At 51.7% G+C, this 16,916-nt stretch overlaps 8 protein-coding genes across 8 annotated transcripts; 6 read left to right on the plus strand and 2 right to left on the minus strand.

The window, feature by feature from the left end:
* Positions 1-701: 701 nt before the first annotated feature.
* Positions 702-2,385, plus strand: N7457_009688 (mitochondrial processing peptidase; the record flags this gene model as incomplete). Its single annotated transcript, XM_057180731.1, has 5 exons — positions 702-851; positions 912-1,037; positions 1,094-1,171; positions 1,232-1,926; positions 1,995-2,385. 5 exons carry the CDS (start codon positions 702-704, stop codon positions 2,383-2,385), a joined length of 1,440 nt encoding a protein of 479 aa, XP_057029117.1.
* A 637-nt stretch (positions 2,386-3,022) lies between these two features.
* Positions 3,023-3,964, plus strand: N7457_009689 (2EXR domain-containing protein; the record flags this gene model as incomplete). Its single annotated transcript, XM_057180732.1, has 1 exon — positions 3,023-3,964. The coding sequence occupies one exon, from the start codon at positions 3,023-3,025 to the stop codon at positions 3,962-3,964; it is 942 nt and encodes a 313-aa protein (XP_057029118.1).
* An 84-nt stretch (positions 3,965-4,048) lies between these two features.
* On the plus strand, positions 4,049-6,862 carry N7457_009690 (tRNA (cytosine-C5-)-methyltransferase; the record flags this gene model as incomplete). The annotated part of the gene is made up of 4 exons (XM_057180733.1): positions 4,049-4,072; positions 4,140-4,336; positions 4,422-6,521; positions 6,577-6,862. 4 exons carry the CDS (start codon positions 4,049-4,051, stop codon positions 6,860-6,862), a joined length of 2,607 nt encoding a protein of 868 aa, XP_057029119.1.
* A 797-nt stretch (positions 6,863-7,659) lies between these two features.
* N7457_009691 (glycoside hydrolase family 35 protein) lies at positions 7,660-11,031 on the plus strand (the record flags this gene model as incomplete). The annotated part of the gene is made up of 7 exons (XM_057180734.1): positions 7,660-7,794; positions 7,854-7,930; positions 8,002-8,304; positions 8,369-8,747; positions 8,798-8,932; positions 8,982-9,654; positions 9,707-11,031. 7 exons carry the CDS (start codon positions 7,660-7,662, stop codon positions 11,029-11,031), a joined length of 3,027 nt encoding a protein of 1,008 aa, XP_057029120.1.
* A 378-nt stretch (positions 11,032-11,409) lies between these two features.
* Positions 11,410-12,018, plus strand: N7457_009692 (uncharacterized protein; the record flags this gene model as incomplete). The annotated part of the gene is made up of 1 exon (XM_057180735.1): positions 11,410-12,018. One exon carries the CDS (start codon positions 11,410-11,412, stop codon positions 12,016-12,018), a length of 609 nt encoding a protein of 202 aa, XP_057029121.1.
* Positions 12,019-12,542: 524 nt separating this feature from the next.
* Positions 12,543-12,991, minus strand: N7457_009693 (uncharacterized protein; the record flags this gene model as incomplete). Its single annotated transcript, XM_057180736.1, has 2 exons — positions 12,543-12,914; positions 12,974-12,991. The coding sequence occupies 2 exons, from the start codon at positions 12,989-12,991 to the stop codon at positions 12,543-12,545; spliced, it is 390 nt and encodes a 129-aa protein (XP_057029122.1).
* A 544-nt stretch (positions 12,992-13,535) lies between these two features.
* On the minus strand, positions 13,536-15,238 carry bfr1 (putative nuclear segregation protein (Bfr1); the record flags this gene model as incomplete). Its single annotated transcript, XM_057180737.1, has 3 exons — positions 13,536-13,751; positions 13,810-14,979; positions 15,125-15,238. 3 exons carry the CDS (start codon positions 15,236-15,238, stop codon positions 13,536-13,538), a joined length of 1,500 nt encoding a protein of 499 aa, XP_057029123.1.
* Positions 15,239-15,540: 302 nt separating this feature from the next.
* Positions 15,541-16,456, plus strand: N7457_009695 (DNA-directed RNA polymerase core subunit RPB5; the record flags this gene model as incomplete). The annotated part of the gene is made up of 3 exons (XM_057180738.1): positions 15,541-15,636; positions 15,724-15,806; positions 15,931-16,456. The coding sequence occupies 3 exons, from the start codon at positions 15,541-15,543 to the stop codon at positions 16,454-16,456; spliced, it is 705 nt and encodes a 234-aa protein (XP_057029124.1).
* Between the last annotated feature and the right edge of the window lie 460 nt (positions 16,457-16,916).

The raw sequence follows: 16,916 nt of genomic DNA on the forward strand, positions 1-16,916 counted from the left end.
GTCTCAGGTTTAATGTAGAACGGCATTTCTGGTGGTGAGTTAAGAGTGACCTCAGTCCCTTCGAGTCGGGGGAGGAATTGCCTAGATGCGGTCATGATGGGCTGGCAGGTGATGAACTGGGAGGGAAACAAGGACAAGAGCCTGGAAAGTAATTGTGATTCGTGAGTGACAGCACTAGAGGTTAGGAGCGTCCGGCTCTTGCGGATGAGAAATATGACGCTGCTACCGACAAGATTGTGCAATCGCAGACTTCTCAAGTTAACACTGCGCTTGCTTTGAAATTGGACTTTGTGGCGGATATCTCTATGGAGGGGGACAATAAGCAGCCTGCAAGCCGATTTGTATGACATGGGCGTCTAGCCAATCAATCGACACGAAATTCGATGACTGAAATTGAGGGATTGGAGACTGGGGCGCATCGGGGTGCTCCAACGTCAAACAAATCCTAATTCGACACCCGGTAGATCGAATTAGACAACATAGAGGCCTATTCAAAGCCTATTCAAGTCCATATCACGCATTAATGCAGAGCAAGGAAGTATTCGGGATGTCAAGGGCGGTTTGGAAAAGCGGGTTATGTAATTGGCTGAGCTGGGCGAACAATTTCAGACTTCGGAACTTCAACCTCAGGGTGTCTCCATCAGCTCTTTTCTCCATCTTTCCTCTTCCCCCCCTCCCTCCACCCATACAAGTCGTTCTCAATGGCTTCTCGGCGCCTTGCTTTCAACCTGAACCAGGCTCTCCGCACTCGTGCGGCCCTGAAGTCCATCCAGCCCGTGAAGCGTGGCTTTGCTTCGCCCGTTGCGTTGCCGTCCACCACTCAGTCCACTACCCTCTCCAACGGATTCACTGTACGAACAATCAATCTATATAATCTCAATGGTATCGCAGGCTTGCTAATCATCTTCTAGATTGCCACTGATCACTCGCCATGGGCCCAAACCTCGACGGTCGGCGTGTGGATCGATGCCGGTAGCCGGGCAGAGACTGACAAGACCAACGGAACCGCACACTTCCTTGAGCACCTTGCCTTCAAGGTACGACACCACAAACATCAAATTCCGAAGCGCTTTTATCTGATAAATATGTCTAGGGCACCAACAAGCGCTCCCAGCACCAATTGGAGCTCGAGATTGAGAACATGGGTGCTCACCTCAACGCCTACACTTCGGTACGACCCGGGAAACCATCTATCAACCTCTACATAACCAAATACTAATCGCGACTATAGCGTGAAAACACTGTCTACTACGCCAAGGCCTTCAACAACGATGTCCCCAAGGCCGTCGACATCCTCGCCGATATCCTTCAGAACTCCAAGCTCGAGGCTGGTGCCATCGAGCGTGAGCGTGATGTGATCCTGCGCGAGCAGGAGGAGGTTGACAAGCAGCTCGAGGAGGTTGTCTTCGACCACCTTCACGCCACTGCTTACCAGGGCCAGCCCCTTGGCCGCACCATCCTCGGCCCCAAGGAGAACATCCAGACCATCACCCGGGACAACCTGACCGATTACATTAAGACCAACTACACTGCCGACCGCATGGTCCTCGTCGGTGCTGGTGGCGTTCCCCACGAGCAGCTCGTGAGACTCGCTGAGGAGCACTTCGGTTCCCTTCCCAGCAAGGCCCCTACCTCCGCTGCCCTTGCTCTCACTGCCGAGCAGAAGCGCACCCCCGAGTTCATTGGCTCTGAGGTCCGTCTCCGTGACGACACCATCCCCTCCGCTCACATCGCTCTCGCCGTCGAGGGTGTTAGCTGGAAGGATGATGACTACTTCACTGCTCTGGTCACCCAGGCCATCGTCGGTAACTGGGACCGTGCCATGGGCCAGTCTCCCTTCCTCGGCAGCAAGCTCAGCTCCTACGTCAGCCACCACAACCTCGCCAACAGCTTCATGAGCTTCTCCACCAGCTACAGCGACACCGGGTAAGTTTTATTTGTTGATGATATCTGTCTTGAATCGAGAAAAGAAGAAAATGCTAATTTGGTAATAGTCTCTGGGGTATCTACCTTGTCAGCGAGAACCTCACTCAGCTCGATGACCTGATCCACTTCACTCTCCGTGAGTGGTCTCGCCTCTGCAACAACGTCAGCTCCGCTGAGGTTGAGCGTGCCAAGGCCCAGCTTAAGGCTTCCATCCTCCTGTCCCTCGATGGCACCACCGCCGTCGCTGAGGACATTGGCCGCCAGATCATCACCACTGGTCGCCGCCTGACCGCTGAGGATATTGAGCGTACCGTCAGCCAGATCACCGAGAAGGACGTCATGGACTTCGCTACCCGCAAGCTGTGGGATCAGGATCTCGCCATGAGCGCCGTCGGCAGCATCGAGGGTATCCTCGACTACCAGCGTATCCGTGGAGACATGTCCCGCATGATCTCTTAAGTTGTCCTAGAGTATGATCGCGTGTGAAGATAGCTGCTAAATGCTCTGAAAAAACCGAGCTTTTGGTGGCTTTGATTTGAATGTACTATCAATCATTGCCTTGGGCTGTTAGATCCCAAATTCGTGTGTGAAATAGCAATTAATGGTTTGCCATAGTAGACTATATAGTTTTCTGCCTCTGCAGCAAACACACCCAAATTATTTCCTTTGTTTGTTCTATCTCTTCCCCTGGACCTCCAAAGTTGCTCCATAGTGTATTGCCGTTGCCCTTATACTTGCGATCCGTTGCCTGCGTCACACCTTCCCGGCTTCACTCCCATTGCGCTCCTGCCGTCGGTGGTTTCTTAATCGCAAAACAATAACGTCAACAATCGACTCCCCGAATCTTCTCCGTTGCGCAGTTCCTCGGTCATTCGTTCGCTTCAGTTTACATCCGGCTGACTTCGCTTTTTGATTTGCCCACTTGAATCTTTCGAGCGCCTTCTACATTGCCATTTCGAAGCTTCAGAGAAGCTCCGGATTCTATCTAGGTGCTTTGCTTCAGAGCTATTTTTTCTTGTATGCCGCATTTTATGTTAACTCCCCCCATGCTATCCGTTGGTTTCTTATAGCTGATCGTCGATGTAGAACTTCCACCATGGCTGGCCTTGCGCGGTTTTCCACATTGCCAATTGAATTGCGTCTGATGATTTGGGAGTTCGCGGTTCCAATGCGAATCATCGAGGTCGGAGAACCATGCGACCCAGATATCATACCAGAGACAGACCTCCGGAAAGCATGGCTCCTCAATCTCAAGTATCCAGCAATTGCTCATGTCTGTCACGAATCCCGCCAAATTGCTTTAGCTAAGGTCAAGCTCCCGGAACAATTCCTCCTTGCACCAGACTACCTGACTGACTCGCGATGGTGGTGGAAGTCTACCGATGTTGTTCACTTCAATGCTCCTGATACGTCTAAACTTGCCAATGAAGAGAGATGCAGGTTGCAGGAGGACCTCCTTGATTTGATAAAAGTCCCCGTTCTACGCAAAAAGGTATCTATCAGTGCGGACCTTATCCACCCTTTTCTACGGTTCCGTGGAATTCCTGATATCCCAATCTCCTTGGTATGGGATGTCATTTTCTCACTGGATAGATGTATCATTGCATTGCACACTGTGTGCATCCGAGCCACAAAAGAGGACGCCGGAAAGCTGGGTTTGTTTGGCAATGGCGAAGAGCCAGCACAGTTGATCGATCCGTTTGATAAGCCAGCTATCCAGCGTCTCAGAGAACTATGGAATAACACCAAGAAAGAAGTTTCTGCAGAGAAGTTCTTTGACACAATCGATACCAAAAGGTTTGAGTTTCGTGTGCACAGGTGGGTTGCGGAAATGGCCATTGAGTACATCAAGTTCAGGTGGATCAGTCCACAGGGCACAAACTCAGGAGCACTGCATATCATTGCAAGGCTTAGCCAGGACCCAAAGCAAATAAATGCCCCAGACGTTCAAGAATATCTGGTCGGATGTCCTATACTGGACCTCAGGATCTTGTTTCGACTCTGCCCACCTGCAGTGGTCGAGCCCGTGATGACATAATCATCCCGCATTTGATCGGGGAGATTTTTTGAAGGCGATCTTGTTTGAAGTACACTTTCCTTTGACTCATATCACATCATAACAATGGGAAAACGAGGTGGTAAAAAGGTATGTTCCTCATTCATATGTGACAATTGAGATATTTGTTGTTCTGACTGAGTCTCCTTTCTTGCAGGGTGGTAGAGGTCGCGGCGGTGGCGGCGGCAGCGCAGGCCGTACGCGCTCTATGTGGCAGGACATCACCAGAGATAATGAGAAGTTTGAACTTTACTACAATGAACCCGAGTTCATTCCGGAGGAGGAAAGAGAGCTTTTCTGGGCTACCATGCGCAAGGATCTCCCTAACAGCTTCCGTTTCACTGGCTCTCGAGGGTACGTCTCATCTTGGTCAATTTTTTATGCGATTTGCGCCTCTGTGGTTTACAAGCAATACTGACTAGTGTGTGGCATTGAATAGACATGCGCTGGCTGTTCAGCAGCGTCTCAAGGACCACCACATTCCCGAAATCACTTCTATTAAGTACGAGGACGAATTCGTTGAGCCCCCGCGCCCAGTTTCCTGGTACCCAGATCAGCTCGCTTGGTCTATGACCACTCCTAAGAATGTCATCCGTCGATTTGCGCCTTTCGCCTCATTCCAGAAGTTCCTTGTCGCCGAGACCGACGTTGGAAACATTAGTCGCCAGGAGGTTGTCAGCATGATTCCCCCTCTCCTCATCGATGCCCGCCCTGGAATGACTGTGTTGGATATGTGCGCAGCACCCGGTAGTAAGTCTGCGCAGCTCATGGAGCTGCTTCACGCAGGCGAGGAAGATGCCATTGCGCAAGTCACCGAGCAAATTAAGAATGGCCCCGTTGGACCCGAGCCCCTCGGCCCCGAAGGACTGAACGACGATGGCCGAAGCACTGGCCTGCTGATTGCCAACGACGCCGACTACAAGCGCGCACACATGCTTATCCACCAAATGAAGCGCCTCAGCTCGCCTAACCTGATCGTTACCAACCACGATGCAACTATGTTCCCTTCCATCAAGCTTCCTTCTTTGCCTACTGAGGATGGTAGCAAACCCCAGAACAGATACCTGAAGTTCGATCGTATTTTGGCAGATGTTCCTTGCTCAGGTGATGGTACCGCACGTAAGAATGTCGGTGTCTGGAAGGACTGGACCCCTGGCAATGCTCTGGGACTTTACAGCACGCAATCTCGGATCTTGGTCCGTGCCCTGCAGATGTTGAAGGTGGGTGGACGTGTTGTCTACTCTACCTGCAGTCTTAACCCCGTGGAGAACGAGGCCGTTATCGCTTCTGCAATTGAGCGTTGCGGTGGCGCCGCCAATGTCAAGATTATCGATTGTAGCCAGGAGTTGCCCGGTCTCAAGAGAGCCGCTGGCCTGAAGAACTGGAAAGTGATGGACCGCGAGGGCCGCATGTGGAGCAGCTGGCAGGAGATTGAGCAGCACCGGGACCAGGAAGGTATCAACGGTCTTGCCCGACTTGCAGAGGGCATGTTTGCGCCGACAGGCGAGACTGCCGACCTGCCTCTTGAGAGATGCATGCGTGTGTACCCTCACCAGCAGGACACCGGAGGTTTCTTCATCACTGTGCTCGAGAAGACCTCCGAAATCAAGGCTAAGCCGGAGAACACCAATGTCATCCCCAAGGCTTCTGTTGCAGCTCTCGCCGCAGAGCTTGATTCTAAGAAGGAAGAGACAAATGGAAAGCCCCTTGAGAAACTCGAGTCGCTGGATGAGCTCGTCACTCCCGACCAAGAGGCTCAGGCGGAGCTCGCAAAGAACGCTTCTGTTGCCGAAGCCGCACACCAGCTTCCTTACTCTGCTACTCTTGATGCATCGGCCGCTGTCTCTCCCCCGAAACGGGACGCTAGCGACCTCGAAGAGGAAGTTCCTGCCAAGCGAACTAAGCTTGACGATGGCAGTGAGGTCCTTGTTGGTGACCGCCCCGTCCACGTTCCGGCACCTGCAGTGGGAACTGGCATTGCTACCCCTGGTGATAGCACACCTACCACCTCCGCGGCACCCTCGCAGTTCAAGAAGAAGGGACCCCGCCAAGAGGAGCCATTCAAGTACCTTGATCCCAACCACGAGGAGCTCGGTCCCATCTTTGAGTTCTACAAGTTGTCAGAGCGATTCCCCCGTGATCGCTTCATGGTCCGCAATGCCGATGGTGTCCCAACCCGCACTGTTTACTACACCAGTGCCTTGGCACGGGACATTCTCGTGTCCAATGAAGGCCAGGGCCTGAAGTTTGTCCACTGCGGTGTGAAGATGTTTGTTAAGCAGGACGCACAGCGTGAGAACGTCTGCAGGTGGCGCGTCCAGACCGATGGCTTGAAAATTGCCGAGCCTTGGCTGGGCCCTGAGCGGTCCGTCATTCTGACCAAGCGGGAGACTCTGCGCCGTCTGCTTGTCGAGATGTTCCCCAAGGTCAACGATGATGGCTGGAAGTCTCTGGGCGAGATTGGCGAGCGTGTGAAGGACATCCCCATGGGCTGCAGTATCCTCCGCGTTGAAGCACTTGGTGGAGAAGATGGTCTTACGTGAGTCTTTCATACATCCCGTGTGGTGTTTACATCTTACTAACTTAATATACAGTGAGCGGATGGTTCTGCCCCTCTGGCGCTCTCTTCACTCCCTGAACCTTATGCTTCCCAAGGAAGAGCGCCGAGCCATGTTGCTGCGCATTTTCAACGATTCGACCCCTCTTATCAACACCACACAGAAGCAAGGCGGTAACGTCCAGCCTACCGCTGATGCGGAAGACGTTGCAATGAAGGAAGAGAATGTTGAGCTTAGACAGGAAGCGCAGGAGGTTGTGGATGAGCGCGAGACATACAGCAAGGATGGCGACGAGGTGGACCGATTCAACACCACTGTCTAGAGGATCCTTTTTGTTTTTTTACATTCTCCCAAGGAGACACATACTGTACTAAAAAGCCAAATTCATGAATTTTTGCACGTTCCTTTGCTCTGCACTGGCCATACGGAGCAACGTCGGGTGGCCCAATGGAGTAGTGCCGGCTAAATTAATCCCTACGAAGTTCCAACTTCCCCGCAGGAAGGTTGCTGTCTAAATTGCCTAAATGTCGCAATTGGGTCAAATTGCACATGTTATTGCAGCGTTAATATTAAGACAAGGGTATATAAGAAGAGGATGGATGCCGGGGTTCTCATGGCATCTCTACTTCGTATAGATCGGACTGATGGAGAACTACCTTGAGAACAACGAAGGTAAACAAAAAACTCGAAGAACTGAAAACGGGCCCAATACCGCCACAATGCGAACATGCGATATGTGGAAAAATAGGGGCCGTAAGCTCTCATTGGCAGATCTCACTGCGAAACACTGGGATGTTCGGTCCGATTACCCTGTGTGTATGCATATACCCCATAGGATGCGACCTCCCCTCAATTTACCCCCAGAAATGACGGAAGATGCGGAGACCTGGAGAAAATCAGCCGTTCATACTGTAGTACTCCGTGTCCTCCGTGTACCCCATGTAGCAATGGTACGTTACGCATGAAGATCGCGGCTATTCAGGTTGGGATATGGAGTGTATTTCCTTACTATATGAATGGCATCCATAGACCCCTTGCATTGAAAGGTAATTGAGCTTGAGATCGAGTCCTCGTTTCTCTGTTTGTTTTTTTCGCTTCACTCGCGTGAATCGTGGAGCTATGAAGCTCTCGTCCACTTGGGCGATTGCCTGTCTGGCGGCCCAGGCTGCTGGCGCCGCTATTAGCCATACATTGGATGGCTTGACTATTACAGAGCATCCGGATCATGTGAAGCGGGATTTGCTCCAGAAATATGTAGGTGGTGTCTAAGATGCTTATGTGTTGGGGATTGTGTTGACGGGGTTATGATGTAGGTCACTTGGGATGACAAGTCTTTCTTTGTCAATGGGGAGAGAATCATGCTCTTTAGTGGTGAAATCCACCCCTACCGGTAAGTGATGAAAGATCAATTGGGGGTTTTTTGCTCTCAGCAAGGACAATGCTGATTCAAATTCTTTTTAGTCTGCCCGTTCCATCGCTGTGGATTGATCTTTTCGAGAAAGTCAAGGCTCTCGGATTCAATTGCGTTTCTTTCTATATCGATTGGGCTTTGCTGGAAGGCAAGCAGGGTGAATATACTGCCGAGGGTAATTTCGCTTTGGAGCCCTTCTTCGATGCTGCTAAAAAGGCTGGTATCTACCTTCTCGCCCGCCCTGGTCCCTACATCAATGCGGAGGTCTCGGGTGGTGGTTTCCCGGGATGGCTCCAGCGTGTAGATGGGATTTTGCGAACAACTGACGAGGCCTACTTGAAGGCAACAGAAAAGTAGGTGATATCATCGAACTCCAATGGGATTGGAAGTACCCCGAATACTAACAGGTTGGAACAGCTACATTGCCAATGTTGCCGCAACCGTAGCCAAGGGTCAGATCACGAATGGAGGACCTGTCATTCTCTACCAGCCAGAGAATGAATACAGTGGTGCCTGCTGTGGAGTCGACTTCCCAGATGGAGCTTATATGCAATATGTCATGGATCAGGCTCGCGATGCTGGAATTGTGGTACCTCTCATTAGCAACGACGCCTGGAGTGGTGGACACAATGCCCCTGGAACTGGTGCAGGTGCCTTGGATATCTACGGCCATGACAGCTATCCTCTTGGCTTTGACTGCTCGAATCCTTCCACCTGGCCATCGGATGGTATACCCACTGGTTGGTACGACAGTCATATGGCGGTTAGTCCTAAAACGCCGTACTCTGTGGTCGAGGTATGATATCTTTCCCCAGGAGTCTATTATCTGATCTGATTGGAGAATAGTTCCAAGCTGGTGCCTTCGATTCTTGGGGAGGAGCCGGGCTCGAAAACTGTGCTGCTCTCCTGAACCACGAGTTCGAGAGAGTGTTTTACAAGAACAACCTCAGTTTCCGAATGGCATTCCTCAACCTGTACATGGTATGTGCCGGGGTCTCCCTTGATGTGTATTTCGTTCTGACATTGGCAGATCTTCGGCGGTACCAACTGGGGCAACCTGGGCCACCCCGGTGGTTATACATCTTACGACTATGGCTCCCAGATTACTGAATCGCGCAATATCACCCGTGAGAAGTATAGCGAGCTGAAGCTGATTGGGAACTTTGTCAAAGCATCGCCGGCTTATCTACTAACAACACCCGGAAACCTTACTACTTCTGAGTATACTACCTCGCCTGATGTGGTCGTGACTCCCCTGCTCGGAAACAAAGATTCGGCTTCTTCTTTCTTCGTTGTCCGACACTCCGACTACACGACCCAAGACTCCGTCAATTATAAGCTCAAGGTTCCTACTAGCGCTGGCCAAGTGACCGTTCCTCAACTTGGCGGAACTCTTACTCTCAGCGGCCGTGATTCTAAGATCCATGTCGTTGATTACGATGTGGCTGGTACCAACGTTCTCTACTCCTCTGCTGAGGTCTTCACCTGGACAAAGTCTGGTGATTCGAAGAATCTCGTGCTGTATGGTGGCCCTGGTGAGCACCACGAGTTGGCTGTTGTTTCCCAGTCAAAGGCTTCTGTCGTTGAAGGATCATCATCGGGGATCACCGTTAAGCGGGTGAACAAGACAGTGGTTATCGGCTGGGATGTCTCCACCACACGGCGTATTGTGCAAGTGGGCAATCTGAAGATCCTTCTTCTGGGTGAGTGCTTCTCTAATACCTTATGCTTTACCATGACTGATCAAAATGCTAGATCGTAACTCTGCCTACAACTACTGGGTTCCCCAGCTCCCAAGTCAAGGCACAAACCCTGGCTATAGCTCACAGAAGACTGCCGCATCCTCCCTCATCGTCAAGGCTGGCTACCTTGTACGGAATGCTTATTTGAAGGGTAGCGACCTGCACCTTACTGCTGACTTTAATGCTACTACTCCCATTGAGGTGATCGGAGCTCCACCCAAGGCCAGGAATCTAGTCATCAACGGCAAGAAGGCGGATAAGAAGGTCGACAAGAACGGCATCTGGTCTAGCAGGGTCTCCTACAACGCACCAGAGATCCAGCTTCCCACTCTGAAAGACTTGGAATGGAAGTCTATTGATACCCTGCCTGAGATCCAAGATTCGTTCGATGATTCTGCGTGGGTTGCTGCAGACCAAGCCACCAAGAATAGCGCCCATGCAATCAACACCTCAACCTCACTGTTCTCATCTGACTATGGCTTCCATACTGGAAATCTGCTCTACCGGGGCAAATTCGTCGCTACCGGTGATGAGAAGACTTTCTCCGTGCAGACACAAGGTGGTTCCGCGTTCGGCAGTGCCGTATGGCTGAACAATAAACACCTCGGATCATGGGGTGGAGTTTCCACAAGCAGCGACTACAATGCAACCTTTGACCTGCCAGCCCTAGAGAAAGACAAGTCGTATGTGTTCACCGTTGTCATTGACAACATGGGCCTCAACGGAAACTGGGTCGTTGGCGAAGACGATATGAAGCAGCCCCGCGGCATCCTGAGCTATAACCTCTCTGGCCGCTCCGCAAGCGACATCACCTGGAAGCTGACAGGCAATTTGGGTGGTGAGGATTATCCCGACAAAGTGCGCGGCCCGCTAAACGAGGGTGGCCTCTATGCTGAACGCCAGGGCTTCCACCAGCCACAGCCGCCCAGCAAGGACTGGAAGTCTGGCAGCCCCTTCGACGGCCTGTCGGCTCCCGGAATTCAGTTCTACACTACAAGCTTTGATCTGAATGTGGAGAAGGGCTGGGATGTCCCCATGTACTTCAACTTCGGCAACACTACCTCGCCACCGGCAGCTTACCGTGCTCAGCTCTATGTCAACGGATACCAGTACGCTAAGTACGTGAACAACATTGGTCCTCAGACGAGCTACCCTGTCCCTGAGGGTATTCTCAACTACCACGGTACCAACTATCTGGCTTTGAGTCTGTGGGTGTTGGAGTCTGAGGGGGCTAAATTGGATAGTCTAGAGTTGGTTCATACTACTCCCGTGTTGACCACGCTGGAGGTTAAGTCGGTAGATCAGCCGAAGTACGAGAAGCGCAAGGGAGCATATTAGGCGATGGACAGCGATGAACAGTGTACATAGAAGAGGATGACTCCGTATAAATATCTCCGAGCGCAACTCCACTTCTCCGCAGATCCCCAGCCTCCTCCCAACCTCTGCTCTTTCGATTCGTTTTTTTTTTTTTTAAATTATCACTCTTTCCTGCGTCTTTTATCTGTCTATGGAGCACGCAAAGCCCCGTATTCTGCTTATCTCTCGAGCGTACCTGCATCCGACGCAAATGACACCAACCCCCCACACGCGCGCAGATCAGGTCGCAACTTGACTGACCAAGTCACTCGCCCAAATCACAACCCTCCGTCACACATTCCCAACATCCAAACTCTCCCCAAACCCTCCAATTCCCAAAAAACCAACTCAAAACCCACAATGTCGATCCACGAAACAATCAACCTAGACCCCTCCAAACCAATAGACCTAACCCCCAACCTCCTCACCTCCTCCCTCCAAAAGCGCTACACCACAATCTCAATCCCCTCCACCTACGGCCGCATCCAAACAAGCCCCGCCGCCGGCACAGTGGTCGGCATCGTCCTCGGCAGCGTCGCAGGCTTCATCCTGCTAATGTACATCCTCTTCCTGGCCGTGAACCCAGGCGGGATAGCGCGCGGCGGTGTAGCGCCCACCTCCTCCTCGATCTCCATGTCAATGTCAATGGACGAAGAGATCGTGGACGTGCGCAGTCGGCGCGGATCCTCAGCCGGCCGACGGCGTCGCGACGTCATCGATGTTGTCGAGGAGCCGGAGAGTTTCCGGGATAGTTATCGGCGACGGCCGACGTCGCGACATGATCGGGTCGTTGTTGAGGAGTCGTTGGCGACGTCTACGACTGAGGGGGATGTGATTGAGGTTGAGGAGGAGGAGTCGAGTGTGCCGTCTGAGTTCTCGAGACCGCCGAGGAGATCGAGGAGGGGTGGGGTGAGGCATGTTGATCCGTTGGCTTATGGGGGTGGGAGTGACTATAGTAGTCAGCGGTAATTGGGTTTGAGGTTTTTGGACTTGCGATGCGATACCCTATTTGATTTATGTTTTTGATGGACTTGCTTTTTCTGATGTATGGATTTGAGTTATGGATTTATGATGCACGTTTTGACGTTAATGCATGACATAGCATTTGTTTTCAACGGCTACGTACATAAAAGCTCTGTTGATATTTATACCGAGTTGAAAAGGATGACTTAGGTATAAGATAATCGGGTCGAGGGAGAGGAAAAGGAAAAGAGGGAAAAAGAGGTAGTGCGATTGAGGCCAAAAGGCCCAGGCTGCAAGAACGCCGTATCCTGTTTTGCGCCGACATAAGTAATAAGAGTCAAGGATATATACGTAAAAACACAAAACAACCACCCCAAAAAAACCGATTCCCGAGTCGAGATCCTACCCAGGACAGCGACAGCCTCTATCTCTCAGAATTCTTCCGAGAGAGAACATTGCATGCATGGCATCGAATGGTGCAGCGAACCAAAAAGCCAAGTTAAAGTCGCGCATTCAACAGTCCGATGTTCTTAGAACAGGATATCCAAGCAGCAGCAACAAGCGAATGCAGCCAGGATACCCGCGCAACAACCACCGGCGCCGCTGCCGGAGTCCCCGCGATTATCGGCATAGTATCCCTGCTGTTGCTGAGGATAGCCTTGCTGTGGTGGGTAATACATCGGCTGGCCCTGGGGGTAATAGCCCTGCTGTTGCGGTTGACCATAACTCTGTTGCGGTTGGCCATAGCCCTGCTGGGGTGGGTAGTAGCCCTGCTGTTGGGGCTGACCGCCGTAGTAGTCGTTCGCGGCGCCGGAGCCGCCGCCGCCTTGGCCTGGCTGTGAGTTTTGGTGATAAGGACCGGCGTCGTGGACTGGAGACGGGTATGAAGGAGGTGGGCTCGTCTACAAGAGATTAGTATTAAATTATATTTTTCTATGAGGGGTTTGCGCTTGCGACTGACGGGTTTATTGTAAGACATGGCAGGATTCGGGTGTGGAGTCGCCCGGGTGTTAAAAGTTAGTGCTGATTTGGGGAGATTGCAAGGCTGCAAGTGTGGATATGAGTGGCTGTTTCGGTGATTAAAAAGGCCGTGAACTCGAGATCTGCGAACAGTCTGAAGTATAGAATAACGAGAGAAGATCTTGCGCCGGTGATAGAGAGGGGAGTAGGAAGCGCCGGAGTCAAAAGTCGTTCCTCGTCCAGTGGCGCAGTTCCGGCTTAGTCAACCATTTCCAAGGTTCCAAGGTTTGATACTGACGCATGTAAGTTGGGGGTTAGGCATCGCAGTTTTATGTTTCGCTGGGCATTGAGTATGGGCAAAAAAGAGGCCTCGATTACTTGAATTTTGGATACTACTAGCTGTCCACGTGTAAACCTTAGATATAATGCATATGCAAGAGCTCAACAACAAAAAGAGAAAAAGAAGAAAAAAAAAAGGACACAGTGAGAATGCTAGACAAACGCTAGACTTCATGTATGTTGACGCATTGTTCGCATGTACGGATAAATTTAGGTCGGGTCTTTCATGCCTTGTCCTCGATCGAGGCCTGCTTGAGCTCATCCTCTACGTCGGCGATGGCGTCCTGCTCCTGAGCAAGCTCGGCCTCCGCTGAGGGAGCGGCGTTGTGTTGGGCGGGCTTCTTGGCAGCATCGGTAGCACGGCCATTGCTCTGAGCGACAGAGGCTTTGGTCTCCTCCTCCTCGAGGCGGTCAATCTCTTCCTGGGCCTTCTTGATATTCTGCGGGGTAATTAGCATCGGATCACAAATCACAATCGACAAAGTATGAAAAACTCACCTCGGCGGTCTTGCTGGCCTGGTTCTTCTTCCACTCGGTGATCTTGACGGCCAGCTTCTCCACGGCAGCGGGGACATCCGACTGGTTCATGGGAGGGTCGATCTTGACCTTGGCGAAGTCCTCAATGATACCAACGTTCATATTGAACTTGGTGCTCTCAGCGGCAGCGGCAGCACCACCCTTCTTGCCGCCCTTCTTGCCCTTCTTGCCACCGGTACCAACGAAGTAGTCTTCCTCGTCGTTCTTGCGCACAACCTTCATGCCCTTAATCTCAGCGGCTTCAACAGTGCGGCCAACTCCGGCACGGAAGTTGCTACCCTCATCCTTCTTCTCGTCCAAACCAAGAGCAGAGAAATCATAAGCGGGATCAAAGTGACGGATCAGACCCTGGGCAGTCAGGATCTCATCAGCGTAGGCAAGCTGCGAAGCCTCCTCGAGCTTCTTGTCAGCAACCTTCTTGCGCTTCTCGCGGGCAAAGGCCTCGTGCTCAGCCTTTTGGCGCTCACGGCGCACACGCCATGCCTCATCCTCATATTCCTTGTAGGCACGGCGAGCCTTGAAGTAGGTATCCTTGATAGTGCGAATAGCAGTGTACTTTTCTTGCTGGTCGTTGCGCAACTTGGTGCGCTCATCGCGCAGAGTGTTCAAGTTCTTGAAGACAGCGTCCTGCTCGGCCTTAATGGCATCGAGCTCCTTCTGGATCTCGGCATACTTGTCGCTCAATGCCTTGGCCTCGGGGTTATCGAGGGTCTTGCGGAGTTCAGAGATCTGCGCCTTGATATCATTGATGCCCTTCTGCGACTCTTCCAGACCGGCAAAGCTCTTGCGCTGCTTGCGCAGGTTGGAGACCTCGGTGAGAGCCTTGCGCTCATCCACCAAGCGGAGGGTACCAGAGTCGACCTGCTTCTCGAGGCGGGCAATTTCCTTATCGATCTCCTCAACGTTCTTGAATGACAAACGGCCACGGGAGGTATTTTGTTCAGCAATGCGGGACTTGAGGTTGGCGTCCAAGGCGTTGATCTTCTCCTGAATGGAGGAACGGCTGGACTTGAAGCCGGACTGCTTCTGGCGGATGGACGAAAGTTCAGCGCGAAGCTCCTGCTGCTTCTTGACGGTGGGTGAGTCCTGGTTGTTGGGCTTGGCATTGTCCAATTTGGCTTTAATTTGGTTCTGTTGTGTTGCGCATATCAGTCATTGGCTCGAGGACACATGTAGATAATCAATCAACACAACAAATCAGAGTGGGTCGGGGTCATCCTCGCAATCCAGAGACAAAACAACTATCAAATAACAATCCAAAAAGGAGCATCCATACCAATTTATCCTGGGCGGCAGTGTGCTCCTTCTCAGCCTGAGCGAGACTGGCCTTGTAGGCGGCCTCATCGGGCTTGGTGGGCTTGACCCGAGGCTCCGCATCAGTGACAGCCATTGCGACGAATTGAATGTCAAAAGTGAGATGGGAGAGAAAGAGGAGGAAAGCCTTCTGAGGATCCTGAGAGGATTAAATAGACCAAGAAGACGAGACTAAAGTGACACTGAAAAGGGGAACTTAGAATAATTAAAATGGTTCGGTCTGTTTCTCCGCTTAAGTGTCGCTGGCAGAAAGTTCCCGCCGATTTTTCGACTTCACCTTTATCTCTCCACCGGAGCTCTCACGACCCGATTTTTTTCCTTCTTTCTCTCCGATAAGATCTTAATTCCTTTTTGATCTACTCATATATCTTTTCCACCATGGACGGGGATTCAGCATACTCCATGGAGGCCGAGCGCGAGATGACTCGGCTCTGGCGCACCTTCAGAACAGTCTATGAACTGCTCGCAGACCGGGTACGCTCCTTAGATTGAGTCCCTGACTCCTCAGGGTCTATCGCATAATAGTCCTTCATCCGATGCTGACTACCAGTGGCACAACAGGGTTACGAGGTGTCGGATAACGAGCTGGCACTGCCGCTTGATGACTTCCGCGCAAAATATGCTGACCCTCTGGGCTACCCTGAGTACGCGAAATCCCTGTGTCCACTGCCTTATTACTATGTACCAGTGCAAACTGCAGCATAATAATGTCGATAAACCCCACTAAAAGAAAGCCTCCCCCACTAACAAGCCTTTTTGCAACAACAGCCGCACCAAGATGAAAATCCAAGCTCGCCCCACCGATACTATGAAGATGAAGTACACACCACTGCCCAGCAAAGCAAACCCCAACCCTCAGCCTGACTGCGGCACAATCTACGTCGACTTCTGCCCTGACTCCTCAGGTGTCGGAACCAAACAGGTGCGCGCCTTCAACCACCTGGTTGATGAGAACAACTTCCACACCGGTATCTTCATTACGCAGACTCCTATCTCGCCCTCCGCTGTGCGCCTTCTCTCCGGTGTCCCTGGCCGCATCTGCGAGCACTTCCAGGAACAGGATTTGCTTGTTAACATCACTCGCCACGAGCTGGTCCCCAAGCACGTCCTGCTGAGCCCCGAGGAGAAGGGCAAGCTTCTTGAGCGCTACCGTCTGAAGGAGTCCCAGTTGCCCCGTATACAGATCTCTGATCCCGTTGCCCGCTACCTTGGTCTGCGCCGTGGTCAGGTTGTTAAGATTATTCGCAAGTCTGAGACTGCAGGCCGCTATGCTAGTTACCGCTGGGTTATCTAAGCTTGAAAAAGAAGGTAAGTGAGAACGATGGAAAAGGAAGATCAATATGCAACGCTGCAGCATTGATGGTGAATTTCTCATTTTGATTTCGCTTCCTCATGGGGTTTTTTGCACGCCCGAAGAGTTAAACATCGGTTTGCGCCACAAAACATCAATCTCGCAAATCCGAATCGCATCCGGTCCACTTCACTGTCCTCTGATATGACCAGTTTCCGAGCCACGAGCTATGAAGCAGTGCAAGGAAATATCACGGCGGTCGAGAACGCGCAGCACATCTCAGGCAGAAAGTGGACATCTGGGAGTTACTTTTTTTTCTTCTGATTCATTTTCTACACAAACAAAAAAAAAGTTTTGGTCTCCCCCTTGTATTATGGGCAGCATGGCGTACGGGCGCGAAGTTTCTCCTGCTTTGGGAGATTGCGATGGGGGGTTTACCTGTGATTTACATAATGGCCCTTTC

The sequence above is a fragment of the Penicillium paradoxum genome (assembly GCF_028828445.1).
Source record: "Penicillium paradoxum strain IBT 22861 chromosome Unknown utg000007l_segment0_segment0, whole genome shotgun sequence".
NCBI lineage: Eukaryota > Fungi > Ascomycota > Eurotiomycetes > Eurotiales > Aspergillaceae > Penicillium > Penicillium paradoxum.